At 48.4% G+C, this 20,276-nt stretch overlaps 1 protein-coding gene across 1 annotated transcript in view; it reads left to right on the plus strand.

The window, feature by feature from the left end:
* The window catches only part of LOC142584228 (uncharacterized), a 254,736-nt gene that overhangs the window by 155,684 nt on the left and 78,776 nt on the right, over positions 1 to 20,276 (plus strand). The window contains exons 6-7 of the mRNA XM_075694382.1: positions 9,521 to 9,631; positions 16,184 to 16,267. Of these exons, the coding sequence (XP_075550497.1) occupies positions 9,521 to 9,631; positions 16,184 to 16,267 (195 nt within the window). The remainder of the gene's footprint in view (positions 1 to 9,520; positions 9,632 to 16,183; positions 16,268 to 20,276) is intronic.

Here is a 20,276-nt window from a genome sequence, read left to right on the forward strand (position 1 = left end):
GTGGTTTCTATGATTTCAAACGGCTCACCTTGTTCGACAATAAACGAAAGTAGGATGTTCAGGTTTTTACAGGGAAGCCGTATATGGCCAGCCGATTCGTCCACCCGTCTGGCTGTCCGTCTGTCAGTCGCCTGTACGCAGAAAACTCCTCCTGCGCAACCTCATGCGTATGCTCGAGAAAATAGAGAAAGGGGGGAGCCGCGTGATTAGCCAACGCCACCTACAGAAGGCCTGTTTGCTCCGATCCGCGACGTTACAGGACTTGGCCAGAAATTTCATTGACAAGGCAGGCGTGATGAAAGTGGTGACGTCAGTGTTGCCTAGCCGGGAGCATTCCCATTAGATCCAATGGCAGCCGGACCAGCTATCGTGATGTCATGGATAGGAGGGAAAACTCCTTGTGCTATCTAGATGGTGTTGTATAAGCTGCGCCAGTAGTGACGTTGTTCTACGTCGCAAACGACCGCGCGCGCAGCAGTTTCTCTCCGGCTCAGAAATAGGTAGGCCACGCGTCTACGTACTCGTTAGGAGCAGGCAGCGTTTGATCAGCAACGCCGCGAGCAGAACCGGGAACGAGCTAGTCTGCTGCGTGTCAATGCTGCAGCCCGGGTACAAGAACAGGCTCGTGCAGCCGAGCGCAAGTATTACCTGTGTACCGAGGATCCAGCAGCGTACAGAGCCGTCGTTTAATGAACCGTCCGGTATAACCCAGTGATAATGACCGGGGCCGCACGTTTCAGCTTCTCTGGTTAACCGTTTGTACGGAGTGCTTGAGTGTTATTTTTTTGTTGTTTATGCTAGGAACTTTAGTGTGAAGTACAGATATGTTTTTTTTTCTGGGAGCCATCATGACGTAGAATCGGTGTAGCTTGTTTCGCTTTGTGGCTACTAGTTACTAGTTATTCTTTTGAAATTTGCTTCGCAGGTCACGTGGACTGCTTTCGGTTTATCAGCTTTCCTCATCAGTATCTTGCCGCCTGTGTCCCAAGCAAACTTCGAACATTTAGCGCGCTTGGTTTTAATTGAGTTCCGCAGCGGTATCTTATTTTCCAGGCATAAATGGTTGTTGACGAATATAGGATCAGTTCCTTCGAATCCAAGCATCCATGCGATCAGTCGCTTCTTTTTTTGTGCCGCCAGCGAAAATATGTCTCGGTTAGCCCAGGAGACAAACCGCACAACAACATTTCGTGGTCCTGTAGACTTTGTAGCTATTCGATGTGCAATTTCGACGTCATGGCTGAACAGTTCTGTCGGCAAACACAAAGCGACTGCCTTAACAACCTTGTTAAGGTCCTCGCCGTCAGCAACGCGTATGCTCTTCCGTTCAAGGTTGGTCTGACAACTATACTGTTTCAGTTCAATTAGTTTCTTTTAGTCTCACCAAGTTCACCGATTAGAATCCGGTTCTCTCTCTGGCATGCAAGGTCCCGCTGTTTTACATCTTCAAGTTCTTTACCGAGGGTCTTCGGTTTTGAATTCTCGTTCACGAAGCCCATTCCTTTTATGACTGACCTAAGTTCCACCGGTATAGATGTTTTCGATGACTGCAGTTCTTTTACCTCGCTCTTTGGTTCATTCCTCACTTCTGCAAATTGGTAAGTCATGTCGGTCAAAACTCTGACAATATTTTTATACTGCTAGGCACTTTTTCCGCGAGTATCTGTGCAAATATGGTTAAGGCATCGCTGACTTTGCTTCCCATTGAGCCAGGGTGTATTGCTCACAACCTGTGTAAGCCCGAACAACAGTAATTCTGCATGCTTCAGAACAGGCCAGCATCCATAGACAGCAGAAGTGTATCAGCTAATAGATTTGGTTTCTTTCATACAACAAGCGAAACCGTGGTGGCTCCCACGGCTGCCGGCACCACTCTGCGCGCACCTTGGACGGTGCTCCTTTGCTTCATATAGGTGGAGCGGACGCCTGCAGCCGCTGGTCCACTGAAGCAGGAAGGTCCGTGTCCTCATGACGGCGTTCGATCCCCATGCGCGTAGCTTCTGGTGAGTCCTCGTGGTGTCGACCATTTACTATCGGGTGCCTGCAACGAGCGAAAACAGCGGTTTAGCCGAGCTAGCTCCCACGGTTGCCGGTACCGCTTTGAATCGACTTCGAGCCGTTACGAAGTCGTACGATTAACTCTCTATCCTGGCACTGATGTGATCTTCGGTAGGACTCTACGATTGCTCGTGCAACCTCATGCATGCTGAGGTTCTTGGCCGCCAATCCTTTTTTGGGTCTCATTATAATCTTTGTCTTCGTCGGGTGGCATTGGAGCTTGCGCCTGGGCACCCTCTGCGCTGGCCGTCTTGTGGTGACGGTTGTCTTTGCAGTCTCGCTGGCTGCTGTCGTCGACTTCCTGCCTTCTCACCTCTGCTGCGTTGCCGCGGCGGCGCGCCGGACCGTTCGAGTCGCCTTCCCGGCCGTTAGCCGCCCTGCGAGTATTGCCCTGCTTTGCTTCCTCTTCTGGCTGCTTGGCAGAGCCAGTTTCCAACTGGGTTTATCTGTTTCCTTTTCGGTCCGGCCAGTCAGTTGCGTTCGTGTTTCCATGTCGTCACCGCTCGCAGAGCTGGGATCGTTCGACAAGGTTATGCTTGTCAATCGTTCCTCCATATCCTGTGAATATTCAGTAGCAACAATCTGTCGCTGTTCCGGGGCCCGTAGGACTGCGAAAGTAGCTTCTGAGGGGTTTTCCATGGTTATCGTGTGTCCACACCCAAGCGTTAGGCTTAGCGGCCTATAGTCGACGGTCGTAGACCCAGGCTGGTAGGTGGGTTTAGGGAGCTGGGGGGGAGGGGGGATTGACCGCTTCGCAACTTTCGTGGACGGTAGCAGAGGTCAAAATGGTACTACGGGTTCAAAGTTGCTCTCAACAGAGTCCTGTGCTTGAAATCTCGTTGCACCATTACGATCCGGGGCTGCCGGTGATGTTATCCGGTCCAAACTGGTCGCGGTTGCGAGAACCGAGGCGCAGCATGTTGCGTTTGCCCGTGCTGCCAAGGAACGAGATTTCGCATTTCAAAAGTGATGTGGTCGGACAACTCATACATATATCGCAGCTCTTGTTAAACTCTAAAAAACGTTTGCACCCTTTGGGGTGTATATCTGCCACACAACGATGATCGTCATCTGCCTTGACGCGTTTCCGTTCTTTAACGCTGCGAGCCCGGTACTTTCCAGTAACGAACGGCATGCGCGTTATCATCATGACATAGCATTCCCGACAGGAAAGTAGCGAGCGCGGCGTTTTCAAGAAAGGAAACGCATCAAGGCAGACGACAATTATCGTTGTGTGGCAGAGATACACTCCAAAGGGTGCAAACTTTTCTTAGAGTGTAATTGCTGAAGTTCTTTTTATATCGAGGTTTTTTATTTTCTTCTCTTTCTTATTTGTCCATACTGTGAGCTCTTTTTTTGCTGTTAATGGGTGGGAAAATTGTAGCAAAACAGCGGCACGCGCAAAAATAATTAGTGAATAATAATCTGTTAACATAACATTTACATACAAGGCATTATTTACAGGGTGTTCCACGGAAATTGAGCCAATACTTTAAAAATCAAAGACGCGTCGGAAGCGAATTAAACGGGACGCATAGTATTCGCAGTAGCCTACGGTAACTCAGGCAATTTCTTGTTTTCGCCATAACTCTCTAAGTTTAATTACCCAACTTTTTCATTGTTGCCTGGGCTACCGAAGTATAAGTAAACTTGTAGAGTACTCTCAGAAACCACCAATAGAGTTGTTTCCAGTACGATGTGTCCCACTTTGTCGTTTTTTCCGGGTTGCAAAGAAAGTCCGCGAAATATGAAAAAAAAGAAAGCCATGGGACGGAGCGCTTGCGCAGTGGCATCGTGCTGCTCCCAAGGGTGCGTTCAGTCAATAACGTCGGCTTCATCGTGACTGACGACGGTTAATGAAAAGAATCGACACGTTTCGAATGTCTTAGCACAAAGGTAGACGCCTTCCTTTCATCACCTTGAAGAGTGAATGTATTTTTTTCCCTGGGAAAATTTCCCGTTTAAATTATGTCTGCTGCTGTTTGTTCAGCCTCACCTCTGCCTGTTGTTTTTTTTATTGTAGTGTTATTGCTGTATAATTTTTATGCAGCGCTGTATGCATAAGCGCATATATGTGCATGTATTTTCTCTTCTTGTAGCTAGGCAAATGATATATTTAGGTGCATACTATGGGTATGCTATCTCCAATGAATGGATATACGCCTCGTGCACCGCCTATAGAGGCGCCACTGAAAGCCACCTATCGGACGCTTCCAACAGTACACGCGGGAGCAGTAGCAGACGACAACCCTTTGCAGCAAGGATGGCTGAAGTTCGCGGCTGCAGTTTCTCCTTTGTTCGGGTGCCAGGCTACTGCTTCCGCTGTGACAGCTGTAGAGAAGATGCTGCCCTCTGTGCGAGCGGGTATGAACACGATGTTACCGGTGTTTGGGACAACATGGTCCACATACGTGCAAGGTGTGTCCCGCAGACAAACGCCATGAACTCCATTTACATGACGTGGAGCTCACGTTCACTAGCCGATAAATTTTTTGAGTGATGCGATCTCTCGATGGTTTTTTTTATTCTACCCTTGCCGCAATGCTGCTTCTGTACCTGAATAATAAGCACGCGTCGTTAGTGCAGGCTTATATCAAACAAATCCGCACGGTGCAATCTCTGCATATGCCGTTGTGATTTTTCTGCCGATGAATACATGTGACATCGCCGAATAATGGCAGCCGAAGTCTCCTCAATAAGAGTAATTGCCAATTTATTTGTGGAAACGCGTACACTAGCCAACGAAGTCACCAAACACACTGGTTAATAAAAGCGCGTGTTAGTGCTGTACCACCCATGCAATTCTGCTGCATACGCCGATGAACTACCGTTTCCGCTGCAGCTTGTGCAATTTTAAATTCCCCAAGGGAGCTGCTTGGAAACGTACAAAGCTAAAGAATAACTTTCAGTACTTTTTATATTACTAGATGAAGGTGCCGCATGATGTATTTAAAGGTAGAGCAGCGCCAGTCAAAGTAGATGAGCGCTGGCGGCAAAGCAGGTTTAGTCGTCTGCAGCGTAAGTATAAGAAAGAATCCAGTTGAGTACAAAACTCGCATGCAAGAAGGGACTATGTTGTGAAACAAAAAAATCACTCGGCAGCATCGAGGTGTGATGACTTCCCAAACGGGACGCGAAATTTTCGGCGAGCAATGGAACAAAAATACCACATGCAGCAGCTATTAGAAATTCTCTCCCTGAACTACCTATTTTATAAACACATTTCAAAAACGCGCAAACAATATCTAAGATGCCCTCGGGCGAAAAGAATAAAGCTGTTAAAGAAGCACTTCCTTGGTACCATTCCGATAAGACCCAGCGTGATTTATACCCTTTACAAGCAAGGCAGGGTGAAAACTTCGCAGCTCAAAAGAATCGACAAGAGTTATGCATGGAGAAACTAGCAACAATTAAACATGTGAAAACCACGCATAAAATAGATGTAAAAACATGTAGTGCGCGACAGCTGGTGCGAGGATTTACCGCGCCACATGAAACTTAACCATTTCAGTTCTTGCAAACTTCAGTAGCTTTAACATTCAACACAATGCGCTCGTGCAGTCGTGCTGCCTAGCTAGCGCAACGCGGTAAAAAGCCGGAAGACAATATAAGCGGCAAACAGCATTCCGAAGTTTAGCGTAATGCCTTTGAACCTCATGCTGTGCTGCAGACGAACTTCGTTGCTCACGCATCTAACTATGATCGAGGGGAAAGAACACCGACGAGACAAAGGAAAGGATGAGAACAACAAATTTCCCTTCGAAGCGACGATCCATTTTTGCTACAGTTGCTCCCGCTGATGAGGCTTTACCGGGAATGATTCGAACCGTGTCTCTGGCAAGTTTTCACCGGTATTTGAGCCCCCCACCCTGCAACAATTCTTCTTCGACATTCCCTGAAATTTTGGCCACCCCACACGCAGTGGCGTAGCTAGGTCGTCTGGCACCCGGGGCCCATAGGTCTCCTGTCACCCCCCCCCCTCCCCCCCGGTTTAGCCGAGGAAGGCGAGGATATCGACAATTTCCGGGTTTCAGCACCAGTACAGCCGCCTTGGATACCGCGAGCGTTCCCCGGGTCCCCCTCTCCTTCGCTTTCTTTCCCAGAGATCGCGAATGCAGCAAATATACACGCTGTTTTTCCTGCGCCAAAAAACACAGGGTGCTGCACTGATAACGTGTGATAAGCCCATGTGCACATCTTCTGTCAGACTGTAAGGCTTGGCTGTCAATACAAATGCGGCATCGTGGAAAATATGACTCACGTACAAGTAACAAAAGTATCTTTATAATAGAGTTTTAATTACCAATTTTAGCGGCAATATTGCATTTGCAAAATTGAAGCCCGAGATTCATATCTAGCCCAACAACAATTTCACAAAAATTGTCGTAGGTACTATGGTACGCAGTATTTTTCTGTGGGCATCCCTGAACGAAAACGAAAACTAAATTGTATGTCAGAGACGCTGATCTCCCCGCCCTATTAGAAAACGCTACCTGCCTCCCCACTACGCGGGCGCCAATGCTATGACCATTACGAGTTCTCTTCATTCTGATCAATAAAGTCTTGTTTTCATTTGCTCCTATACGGACAAACGTGATTATCCGAGCTGTGGTACCACCGCAAGATTAGGAACAGAATAGAGCACGCTTCACGTCGATTCTTGGCGTCACCATAAAAAAAGAAAGAAAAGGCCGCAATGAAGCCCCTGCCAGTGAAAGCTTGCACTATTATTGGCCTGCACTCGCAATGGAGAGGATTAAGGGATCGACGTCACTGGTCCACTATTTCATATTTCTTTCGCTGCTGCCATATACTGGGCGCCGCCCGCAGTGCCAAAGTACTGTAGGTTGTAGCACCCAAAACGATGTTGTTTAAGAAGTTTTTGTTGAGTTAATAATATGACTTTGAGTCCTCAATTCTCGAATTGAAGTGCTTCCTCTATAAGTACTAATTACGGGATTATTAAGGATATGGTTATTACTTATCTGCCATATTTTTTGCGCTACCGAGTTCCTAGTAAACTCAAAAAGAAAAAAACTTCATAGAATCTCGATCGGGAAATATCCTTACAAAATTCACCTTTTTTAAAATAAATTTCTGTGCAGCTGATACAGACACTGTACTTGTGACATGGAGTCACACAACAGCAACAGTTTTCTGAAACCTTCGAGGGTAAGAGGGAAAGCGTGAAACATAACGGCAGGTTTCGCAGCGGCTTCTCGGAGCGAGCGGGAGAGGAGAAGTAAAAGCGAGCCGGACATCGCGGCGGGCCCACGACTACAGCCTGTCGAGTCATACGCCGCCAAACTCTTCGGCCGAACCGAGTCTGAAGACGATCCAGAGAATTTCATTCGCGACTTATGCAACGTCGCTCTCAACGAACGCTTCGCCGTAAACACGAGCGCCGGGCGCACTGGTTGAACGTCCTCTTGCTGCTGTCTTTGTTCGTCTTCGCTGCGCGTTCTGAACGGAAGAGGGACCCAAGAGTCCCAACGCCCTAGAACGCCTCACTGTATGTTTAGCGACTCCTGCTCCCAGCATGAACGCACAGCACGAGCGCACCCCACATGAAATGTTCCGCTAAGGCGAGTAGTTTAGCGACCATTTCGCGAATTAAATTTTTTAGCCCGCACATTCGCACAATTATTTCGTGGGGTGTTATAGAGCTGCAGCCGACAATTTTGCGGTGCAACGCATCGGGTGCATGAGCTCGGGCTACTGGATACCGGAGCCTTCTTTGCAATTTGCGCCCAGTCAAGCCGATGGAAAGAGAGGTGTCTTCAGGCGTATATGACACCTCCCCCCCCCCACGTTGGCCCCTTGCACCCGTGGCCCACGGCCCCCCGGCCCCCCCTGTTGCTACGCCACTGCCCACACGTGCGAATGGTGTTGCCTATCTTGCTCTGAAAACGTGAATAAGGCAGAGAAGCACGATCATCGACACAACAAACTACGGCACGCGCCAGGCTCCTCTCCCGCGTGTTTTGCGCAAGACCGCCACCAGTGGCGCGTCCGTCGGCATGCACGTCGCCTATAGTCCTGTTCCAAGCTCATGTTGGACTGTTCTGTTGACTGAGTGATATGTGTATTTGAAACCAGTGTGTGGCTCTGTCAGGCATTGGTGCCTTTTCTCAGCTTCTTGGGAAACCAGCGATCGAGTTTCGAGCTGACACGCAGCGCCCCCTTGCGGACATAGCGTTCATTGTGTGGACTTACATAACAAAGTAACATGACCAACAGCGGTACGGTGGGGGACCCGCAAAAGCCGCGAAAACAAAAAAGCTTTGAGGCCGTCGTTGTATCTGCTTGGTTTATTGCTACTACTAGAAAAGCCGTACTATGTAGCTCTGTCATTCTATCATTTTTCGTGCAAACTACCAGTATGAGCGACGGCAGGACGCAGAATCCGGGCAGGTGCGATTGCACCCCGTTACGCCAATTTTTACAGCTTCTCCGGCAAAATGTCCCTGGGCATATTATTTTATTGAACGTTAAAATGGCAATGCTTCTAGGAGGTCCATTGCAGTATTTGACTTCAGGACCTCCTTCTGTATACTAACAACTTGTAATCTTTCTAATCATCTCAGTAAAAACCGATACAGATTCTGATTCTATAGTGAACAAAATATATATACGTGTTTCTAGTACAATAATGTATACAGTAAGCATTTTTTCGATGGTACTAAGAGTAACATTAGTGGCAGCAGGAGCATAAATGCTCCCTGGGTTTCCAGCGGTGCCTGATGCAAAATGAAAAGGGAGCAAATGACAATACTAATCGTACAATCTCACAGCTAACATAAACGTTTAACACTTCGTGTTTACTGCAGAAACAGGTCATCCACGCCGCATTGATATGCAACATTGAGGCGAAATGATGCCCGCAAGAGTAAAGTGACGCGTAACGTCTATTTTGTTAAAAGACATGTCGACGCCCAAACGTTTAGCACCAGCGACAGTACCGATACAAGCCAATTTCAGCTGCAGTGCGTCGCCGCAGAAGGCGCACAGCTAAGCGGCTCGACCGTGCTCGCATTGCAGCTGGCGAACCCGCAAATATCGGCTTGTTTTGGGCGTTTTCCGCAAGTGAATTCGTCCTCGATCACAGTAACCTCTTCGCTGTTATCAATATTCACACCGAGAGAAACGAAAAGGAAATGCTGGCCAACGTCACTTAGGTTGCGCTTTCGTAGACCGTAAACACAACGTGCTTCCTGCAGGCCCGCGTTCGATAAGGAGGCTAAACGTTGCGGCGCTTTCTCACTTGCGGCGCTGAGGGCAGTTTTCATTAGCGCCCTCTGGAAAGTGCTGGCTTGCAATAGTCAGGGCAAATGTATCTATTTTTTTAGCATTGAATGAATATATAGTGATTGAATGATGCATGCTTTCTGTCGCTTTGGAGGCGTTTCGCGGAAACAACGTGGGCGCTACGTCTTTGACAGTTGCGCACCTTGTTTTGCAGACGATGAAGTTTCTACGCAGTCAAGTACAAGGGATGCTCGACTCCTTCACCTTCTCTTACTCCTTGTCCCAGAGCGTGACCGAAGAAAATAGGGTTCACGTCTACCGCAGGGTGAGTGGCCTGGCTTGGTCTGATAACCCCCTTCGGGTCGTGGTGAAGCTCGTGGAACTTGACAGCCATGGCTCTGTTCCAATACTCACCGTAGACGGCTGGATAGATAGCTAAGCAGACAGCGGCTCTTAAGAGAGCCGCGTCGTTCCAATTCTGGCAAAGCTGGAAAAGGAGACAACTCAGTAAAAAGGGCCTCGAAGTGAAAAACAGTTCAGGATACCTTGTTGTCGATATGAAATGGCAGCTGAGCAGATGGCTTGGTAAATTAACGGGAAGGTCGCTTGCGCACAAGAAAACATAACTTGGCATTCGGATGTGATTACTGTAAACTATGTTGTTTCTTTTTCTTTGATGGTTGGCAGATGGAAATTGTTCAACTACAGCTCTAATATGTGCCTTTCTTAGCTAGCTTTTGTCCAGGCCAAGTGGTGTTAAGTTGCAGAGATGTTTTCCCCGTTTATGCTACTACTCAGGCTTACAACTGTCTTCTTTGCACTCAACGTAGGCTGTCTTCAACGCCCTGCAGAATTGGAACACACCTATGTCCCACAATAACAACTAAGCTACGACTTCCGGACTACCATTCGAGCATGACGAGCTTCACCGTTGCCGGTCTAATGGTTCCTATGGGAATCTTAGCGCACTATAACGTAAAACTGTTCCAACCTGTTTCTATTTTGTGCCTGCAAAAAGCCCTCCACGATCCGCCAAACAATTTTCGGGCTACCTTCACTTGACTGTCTGTGACGCGATGTCACGAAACCGCGAGAACTCGCCATTTGCTATGACGTGTACACACTGACTATGCCTGATTGTATCAAGCGAAAGAAAACTAATTATTTTCAATTCTACTCCCTTTTCGCGGTTAGCCATCCGTTATTCGGGAAGAATTTTTTCGGTCTGCGCTCACTTTGCCGGCCTGTTATGCCACGTCACAAAACCGCGAAATTTCGCCTCGTCAGAGTGACTACGCATTAAAAATGCATTGATATTCCGAACACAACTGAACGTTTTATTGGTATAGCGGAACGTTGTCCCGTCCCGAAAGTGTCGCTGCCTGCCGATCACTCTCGCACTATGGGCTGTTCGGTGCTGGCGGACAGAATTGATTTATCTTTATACAATAGAAAAATGTGCCTTGCAGTATAGCGTTCTCAATCCCTTGCGACGCGTATACGACATCGCTCTGCGAGCAAATTTTTGCCTAGAATCCGCTTGAGCAGCATTTTAAACCTTCAATTGCGCATCGCCACAATTTTCGACTAGCCACGGCAAGATAAGCCAGGAGAAGCGCGCGTATCGCAGACGCCAGCACCACACTCTTGACCTGGTATCTAGCTTCACTGAGCTAGCTCGAACCCATTGAAGCCGTCCCCACTACTGCGTGTTCTACGTCTCTTGTCAGCGAACTAAGTAATAACCTGTCACGGTAGGCAATGCTAGTCGCTTTGAAAACAAATAAAACTGAGCTCCTTCAAACGGGTAGAGAATTTGACTGGCTTTTCAAACAACGCTGCGGGTCACCGCCTGATCCTTGTATCGGTAGTTACGTAATTTTGAGGTCAGGAAATTGCAATAAGAGGAGGCCAGAGTTGTTTTACGTTATAGGGCCGCTCATGTTGCACATCAAGTATAGACACAGCAAAGAACAAAATCTAATGATAACCTGAGAAGTATAAGCGCTATCAACCAAGTTACCCAATGTGTTTATTAATGCTGCACTGATTGGTGGTCTCTCAAGTTCAGAAAGAAGTTCACATGTCCCATTATGCTTAAGGTAGGCCTCAGAAATGTGCTTGACGTCTGGAATCAACCTAACTCCAAAGGCCGCGGATTTGCTACATTAGGGCTATGAAGACAGCCTTCGGGTAATTTGTGACCATAACCTGAAAACTGAGCTGGCAATTTGAAATGTTGAGATAACACAAGCTTCCCTAAAATATGCAGGGATTGAGATTACGAGATGTGATTTCATTAGAAAAACGGCACCGGAAGTCGTTGTTTGTTTGTTTCTCATTTAAATGCTAATAAACGTACCATATTTTATGGCAACTAAACAAAACTTTCGGCCAGAATGTGTAAAAACGCCAACGAAAAACATTAAATCAAGTTGAGTAGATTGCTCTTGCGATACCAGTTAGGCACATCTATACCAGAAACATGTTGAAGAAAATGCTTGGTGAGGTAGAAGCGACGCTCAAAAAATATAATAAATATACGCATATCGAATGCACGTGTTAGGATCTATGTGAAGCGATGGTTTAGCGACGCAGTCAATTTGGCAGTTTACGACTGATGATGATCCGTAATTTTTTTTAACTTTGTAAAATGTCATGCAATCTTTATGATCTTTATGTATATGTCTGAAATAAGAACGAGTGATAACTCAAAGAACGGGACGTGCAGACTGAGACGGACGATGCGCTGACTAACAACAAATATCTCACTGCGCACACAGAACTATATGCATGAGCTTGAATAGGCAGGAGGGAGAGGAGAACATACCAAAGTAGAAATACAACGCCAGCAAGACAGCCATGATGCTGACTATAACTATAACCCAAACCAAATGGTCGCCATCATCCACGTGCAAGATACGGGAGCTCCTTGGTGAGAAGCAATATCGAAGGCACAGTCACTCACAAATCGAATTTTTTTTGTTCGTGCAAAAGGCCTCCTGTTTGTCACGTGCACGCCGGTCACCATAGCACCTTAGTACTTTGCCTTGATAAAACAATGCACGACAGCCACAGCGGAAGCATTGCGCAGCTAGGTGGCTGCGAGCACACCCCTTCATTAAAGTGGAATGTTCTTTGAGGCGGTCATTTACACAGCGTCCAGCTTTGCCGAAGTAGCATCTACCGCAGGACAGGGGAGCCCTAAATACGGCGCCGTGGGAGCAATCAACTATCTCTTTTGTGTGTTTCATATCACACGTGAGAAGCCCCTTGACTTCCTTATTCTTTCTGGTGCATACAGGCTAGCTTTTTTTGCTAAAAAGGCAACTCTGATGCCTGCCTTTTATGCAGTCTATATTATTATTTTTAGCGCAATGAGACCTTCGATGGTATTAACGAATGAACGCTGTTCTTGAATCCAAACTCTTCTCTTTTCGGTTGTTTCATTTGTCACATTTTGGCTGTTGTAAGGCTGCAGAAATACATTCGGCAATGCTAGACAGTAAACTGTCCGGGTAGCCTGCCATTCGTAGTACGAGTACCTGCGAGTCAAAACTCCGACGCATTGGGTGCAGGCACGACCACAACAGTAGCCCCTAAACAAGATTTGGCGTTCGCTCGCTTCACCAGCCTCGAATGCGCCGAGCAGCACAGTAGGGGGATATTACAAGAGACGGAGTACATTACCTTCACAAATGAAATGTTCACATCAAAACAGTTCAGGATCAAGAAATCCATGTTCGTTATAAACTTAGGTTTATGACAAATTTAGAACAGCAAAGGGCGACATGGATGGCAATGGGCCCTTTCTCGCTGCTAGCGCTTGTTGTCTAACTGGCCTTCCCCTTTCTTAGCTCGCGGCTCTCGCATTCCGACACTTCCATGTGGATACTTAGGTGCTCTGGCCCCATCTCTTCTTGTTTCACTTCTATAGTTGTCCGTAGATGTCGAAGCCATCGGACACTGCGGCGAGTGCCATTTGAACGGAGCGTGCAGTCAGGGTTGCCGTTCGTTCTCCTTCCAGTAGCACAACGGAATAAAGAGTTCAGTGCCCGGCGACAAACTTTGGACTTGATCGGCTGGTGGAGAGCGAGAGCCGGGTCATTCACCCGAGCGAGCACTCAGGAAGTACAATTGGCGCCTGTTGTCAGTCATTACTGAGCGCAGTAAATTATTGGCCTTATACAATATGGAGAAAATCACCGATGGCAAGGTAAATGCTAAGCAACTCTAGACTGAAAGTGCTGTCGGTGGCTTGGTTCGGAGTGGGTGTCTGCGATAAGAATGCTAGTGGCTGACAATAATCGGCGAGATATTGCTGGAGAACGGCTCCCACAGGCGATGCTTGACGTATTGGTCCTAGGCAATCTAACATACACGCTCGAACTGCGCACATACACCACTGAGATTTTCCGGAGAAACGGCGTGGGGCCGGAAGAGTGCGTCATTTAGCGACGACCTAGCGGTGCATGTCGTGACAAACCTTTTGAGCTCTGTGATGCGGGGAGATCAGGGAAAACTCGCATCAAGGCTGCAAATAGCGATTTCGGAAACCGTGGCACAGGAGCGCGCTGCATCTATGATTTGCGATGCAGCAATTCTTTGGACGGAGAGAAGAGCTGTTGCATGCAGGAGACGCCAGTCGTTTGGCATCGACAAGGAAGCTTTAGTAAGCAATAAAATTGGCAAAGATTATGGCGGGACCGATTTCGACAACTATGGATAGTAACCGGAAGGTTCTCTGGAGGCCCAAGTTTTGCGTGAGGGACCGCTGTTGAAAGACGCGGATGCGGGTTCCATTCACTGCTTGCAAGTGCCGGGCGGAAGCACTTGCACAATCCGCACGTGTAACAGGTAGAATGCTGATCTGGGCACCTGTGTCGATCAGAAAGTGTGAGCCAGTGACCTTGTCAGTTACGTAGAAGAGCTGACCTGCAGCGGGGGCCACGACTACTCATTGCCGTTAGCAGTCAGCCAGTCTGTTTCTCAACCAGGCGCAAGGCAGAAGGCAGCGATGTGCCCGGGTGCCGAAGCGATGGTGGTACAAGCAAATGGCGGACTGATCTTCGTCTGGGTGGCACCAGAGTGCTGTAGTGGCGCTCACGCTGGCAGGGTGCGTTGCGGCGACGTGAAAAACTAGAGTGATGCTGAAGTAGTCTTGGAAAAGCGTACCAACGAGTGTCGCCAGCAGGCGCTCGTTCAGTCGATCACTGTGTTTAGCGACGCCAGAATGCTGTCGACGCTTTTTCGGGTTGGGAGGGCGGGGAGGACGCGCAGTGGGTGACTCCTACCGCCGGTACCACAGTGCATATTTTCCATCACCTTGAGGAGCAATCTCGTGAGCGTCAGGGTAAAAGCAACGGTCAGGGCAAAAGCAACATTGTAGATTGTGTGAGCCTGGAAGAACCAGCATCTAAGTGCAGCGAATGGCTGGCGTGCTGATTGCCGAGCTCCTCGACTGCGAACGGCTGCTGAATCTGTTAACAATCATACGTGGTGATGTTTTCCAGAATAGCCGCCTTCATTTTTACGTAAGACGACGCCTGAATGTTGTTCGCGAACAAGACGAAAAGGTCAACAATCTTGTCGATGACGGTCACCGGAAGTGCTTTGACCGCAAGGGTAATCCGCAAGGGTTTGAAGTGGGCCTCGACTTTCAGGAGCAGTGACCACGTCTCGGGGCTACGTTTTCAGAACTCTGGCGAGCGGGCGATGTTAGAAAGAACTGCAGAGGTGAAAACGACCGCAGCGGTTTCCGGGGTAGGGGCTGGTGGGCATTCGCTTTCGGTGTGAGGCATGTCTTCACGTCATTATTCGAATGCGTGTTAATACCTAGCACAAGCTGAGGACGGATTTAGATGTCCAGACGTAAAAATTCAGGCAGCTTGTTGATACGGCCGTCTACCACATTTTGCGAGCAGTGATTAACAGCGGCAGCGGGCTTGCGCTGCAGCTCCTACTCAGTAGCCTGTAGGCCTTCTTTAGTTCGTGAGCCCGTCCTGGGGGCGCGAGCTCGAGTGCTCCTAGCGCCCGTGGCTCGGCCAGGATGCTCTCGGCTCAGCGAGCATGCCGGGTCACTGGCGCTTTAGATACCTCCCGAAAGCGCCTCACAGTGGGTTCGGAGGGACACCATTTGTACGCTGTGGGTTTGTTCGGCGTATCCATTTCGGACTACTTCTAAGGATGGCATGGATCTCAATATATGAGCTGTGAAACTGCATGGATAGCATGCGCAATTGCCCTTCTTATTTTCTTTTTAACAAACCGCTGTTTCATGCATTCGAGCCGTAACTGCAACACCCATGTATTTCGTTACGTGTTTTGGAAATAAATATCTAAAGAGTGGTGTCATCCTGAAAATTTGTTCCTTATAGACACGCCCTGAAAACTCACAGGCTACAATTTGTAAATTGAAATATGTGCCGTAAGGTAATCAATGAAAAAATACTTTAGTGAGTATTTGTTGTGAAGTCTGTTATGCATCTAGTTTTCTTGTGCGACTAAGCTCCGCCTTTTTGAGTAAATTAGTTCAACAACTACGATTATCCTGTCACAAGCGGTGTTCAAACAATCTGTAAGACCTAAAAGAACACAAGAAAAAAAGAAGCGGGTATAATCCAATTTGTTATATACATGCTGTACCGGAGCTATTCGGCGAGACGTCATAAGCAGGCACGATGAGCAATGTCACAGAACGTTCGCAAAGAAATAATAGCTCACGAACTCTTAGAAAGTGCGTGCGTATCAATGAAAAGTCAATGTGCACCATCTCGCCTATGTTGTAGACGTTGCAAAACACACCAGGAGGAAATGTTTCCGGCTCGTTGTTGACGCTTTCGTTACGCCAAATTCAATGCGCCTGTTTCTCATGCAGGTTTCGCGTCTGATGGTGTCGCCAGGGTTCCTGAACGACACCGACGGCAAGTTAACAGACACTGCTCTAAAAGAATTGGCAGTAGTAAGTACGTTTTTGACACAAATAGGTACATATGTCATTGCATTCGCAGCGGTCGGTATAAAGGCGAGTGGCCTATGGCTTGCGGCGATGGCGGAGCGCTGCTAAGAACGAGAGCGTGGCTTCGAATCTCAGCATTGGCGGCCACACTTCAAACGGCACAAAATGTGTTAACGTTCTTGTACTCTGAATTCGGTACACATTAAAGAAGCTCAGGTGGCCAAAATTAATTCGGGGTACCCCCCTCCCCCTTACGGCGTGCCTCGTAATGATATCGTTGTGTTGGCAGCTGAAATCCCGGATTTTCTTTTTCAAACTGAGCGTTTCAATTGAAATCCGTTATGGCGCTGACAGCATATTCTCATGCCTCCATTTTTTGCAGTTTTGCTGGTTTTCACCGGCGTGTAACTGCTATTATAAGGAACCGCTTTATTCCAGCCGAGGTCGTTCTGCCACCACGAGGATGAAGCTGTGCAGATGATGATGACTTTTACAGGTGAAAATCTACAGAGGATGATGATATGTAGAGATGTTGGTGGTGACACTCAGGCATGTGTTGCGCTCACACTAATGCTCTCTCGGTGTGTGCGCGGCCGCCTGGCCGCGCGGGAGTGTTATGAAAATCCATCGAGTGTCTGGGGAGACGGCAACGGGGATCGGACGTTGTTCTAAGTGGCGAGACCCGGTACTTAACAGGGTATGTCTGATCAACCACCGTGTAAGGTCCAGCAAATCCAGCGAAGCATTTTTTGCATAAGCCGGGAACGCGCACAGAAGTCCAAAGAACTTCATCACCGGAGAAAAAGTCACAGCACGGTGAGTCGAGTTGTAACAAGACTTGCTAGCGTCCTGGGAGATGCCGATGTTAAGGAGAAAGGAACTCGGAGAAAGGAGGTGCTGGTGGTGTAGGAGCCGAAAGGAACGATAGATCCAGAGCAAAACTATGGGGCCCACCATAGACCAGGAAAAATCGAGAAAAGCCTGTGGTATAGGTTGCGTACCCGTGTTATAAGCGAACGTCACAAACGGCAGGTTTGCAGTTAGTGTGGCCGGGGCAGATGCACATTGCAATTAGGTCTGCGAAGGTACGATGGAAATGCTCTGTCAAGCCCTTAGTCTCCCGATGTGTAACTAGAAGTCGTCTTGTTAATGGTGTTTGAGGAGCGCAGAACTTCGGCAAGGATACAAGAGTGGAAGACTTTGCTGCGGTAATTGAAGAGAACGCGCAGAGCCCTATAGCGTAAAAAAAGGTTGCGTAGAAAGAAATCGGGCATTTCAGCGGCAGCGCCGATTATGAAGAGGCTGTCTACGCACACTGTTTTCGATGGTCAACGGCCGTTACAATCCAATGGTCGTCATTTGAGGTTGTGGGAAGACAAGGCTTTCACAACGACTTCGAAAGGCAAAGTGCGACAAAGAAGAGGTTCCAAAAAGCCAGAAGGAGCTGTCGTCGGTTGTTTGCGGCTTTGACAATGAGCGCGGGATGCGGTGTTCTTCGGAACTACTGAAGTGAGGCCTGGCCAGGAGCAGGGACTGCGTATTCTGTCGTAAGTCTTGTGGCAGCCTAGACGACCCGCCATCGGGTGATCGTGAAAGGCTTCAAGCACCTGACGTTGCACAGAACGTGGTAACATTGGGACCCAATTGTTGCCATGGATGTGATAAATGTAGTGATGTAAAGCCCTACTTTCAGCTGGAATTTAAGTTGTCGGATAAGTCGGGCGTTTGGAGGTGAAGGAAAACCTTCCATGCTTTAGAGAATAGTTGGGGAGTATGGGTCGACACGTTGGTGGGACAGTAAGACAGATTGACCGTCAATCTGAGCCAATCGTGCAAGGCGATGAGTAACGTCGATGATGTACGCTAGTAGAGAGAGTCGATGATGAATCATGTTTCGGCAGAGTGTAGCGAGACAGAGTATCGGCGTCTCGATGCTTTCTGGCAGCCGTGTAGATAACATCGAAATCGTATTTCTGTAAGCGAAGCACCCAGTGACCAAGGTGAGCTGATATGTTCTTATGGGCTGAAAGCCAGCACACAGTGCGCTATAGTCTGCAACGAGTCTAAAATGGCGGCTGTGAAGATATTGGCCAAATGTTTTCACTGCCCAACCAACAGCAAGGTATTCCTGCTACGTTAGGGTGTAATTCTTCTGTGAAGCGGTTAGAGTATGACTAGTGTAACTAATTACTCGTTCGCGGAAAGTGCTGCCCCATTGCAGTTGAATGACACCGAGACCGACTGCTAGCGTCATTGTGAAGGATGGTGGGGGCGCTCGCATTGAAGTGGCGCAGCACCGGGTTTGACTTCAGGACATGTTTAAAAGCCAGAAAAGCCAGTTCATATGCATCGGGCCAAACGAAGGGCACGTTCATTACGAGGAGTTGATGGAGTGGGGACGAAAGCGCCGCAATGTTGCCTATGAAGTGCCGGAAGTGAGATGCAAGTCAGAGAAAACTAAGCCGGTCTTTTCGACGCAGCGCATGGCGGAATTCGAGGAGCGTGGCAAGCTTCTCAGGGTATGGCCGAATACATTCTGTGCTGACTAACTGCTCCATAACTTTGATCTTGCTGGGAAAATTGCATTTGTATTGAGCTGCAGGCCAGCGTTTTCTAGACAGAGAAGGACTTCATCATGACGTTGCAAATGTTGTGAGAACGCTATTGAAAAGACTACGTGTCGTCGAGATAGCGCACAGAGGTTTTCCATTTCAAGCCACGCAAGACATTATCGATCGTCCTTTCAAAGGTGGCAGGCGCGTTGAAGAGTCGAAAAGGCACCATATTAATCTCGTACAGCCCATCTGGGGTGGCAACGGCACCTTTTCTTTGTCGGATTCGGACATCGGTATTTGCCAGTAGCCTGATCTAAGGTGAAGGCTAGAGAGATATTCGGCCCCGTGTGGGGAATCTAGCGCGTCGTTGATCCCTGGCAAGAGGTAAACACCTTTGCGCGCGATTTTGTTCAGTGCACGGTAATGGAGGCAAAATCACACTGAGCAGTCCTTCTTCTGCGCTATATAGAACTGGGGATGACTAGGGACTCGAGGAAGGGCGTGTGATATTTCATTGAAGCACATCTGACGCGTTTCCCTCCATGATTTTGCGCTCTGTAAGAGACACGTGATATGGGCGCCAGTGAACAATGTGAGAGCCGTCAGTCTGTATGCACTTAGTAGCGGTGGTAGTCGTACTGATGACTGGCGAATTGATGTCGAACAAGAAGCGTGTTTGTTCAGTAGAGTGAGGAGATTTTTACTCTGGGCAGGCATCAGGCCGGGGCGTACGGTTGGTGACAATGGCGTGCAAAAGGCATTACTTGGCAACGATCTTGACTCTGGTGGCACTGTTGAAAGGGCGACAATTTCAGCGGGGAGAACGTCAACGACGCAAGTGACAGTTGATCCACAAGGCAATAGTTGGGGTTTGAGAGTTTGATTTAAAACCCTGAAGATTTTGCCCGTACATGTTCGGCGGCGGTTTTCTGTCCGGCAAGGTCTTAGCCGTAGAGGTACGGTTTCGACCCTCCGTTTGAAATTTAGCGCCATAATGACGATGCGTGCTCACTGGGAGGTGCGGTCGCCTCGTAGGACTTACAAGAAGCGCTTGAAATTTGTGCTATCTTCTTGGGGAGATACAGAACTGATTTCTAGCTTCAGCGCGTCGCGCCGACTGCGGCAACACACCTTTTGCGGTTGCGGTTTCGCCCCGTGATCGCAAAGGAGGCGCTCGAAACGTCATTGTTCTCTTTGTCGGCCCTCTCTTTCAGAGGTGGTGGCAGTTGATTTCTATCTTGATTGGCGCTGCTCGTAGCTTGTATATAACCGCCGCTCGCGAGTTATTCTCGCTCTCAGCGGCAGCGCAATTTCGCGGTTTCGGTGCCGCCGCTCGATCATAACGGAGGCGCGCGAAACGTGATTTTTCTCTTAGTCGGCACGCTATCTCAGGGGCGGCGGAAGTTGATTTCTATCTTGATTGGCGCTGCTCTTAGCTTGTTTATCACCGCCGCTCA

The sequence above is a fragment of the Dermacentor variabilis genome, chromosome 6, assembly GCF_050947875.1.
Source record: "Dermacentor variabilis isolate Ectoservices chromosome 6, ASM5094787v1, whole genome shotgun sequence".
Taxonomy (NCBI): Eukaryota; Metazoa; Arthropoda; class Arachnida; order Ixodida; family Ixodidae; genus Dermacentor; species Dermacentor variabilis.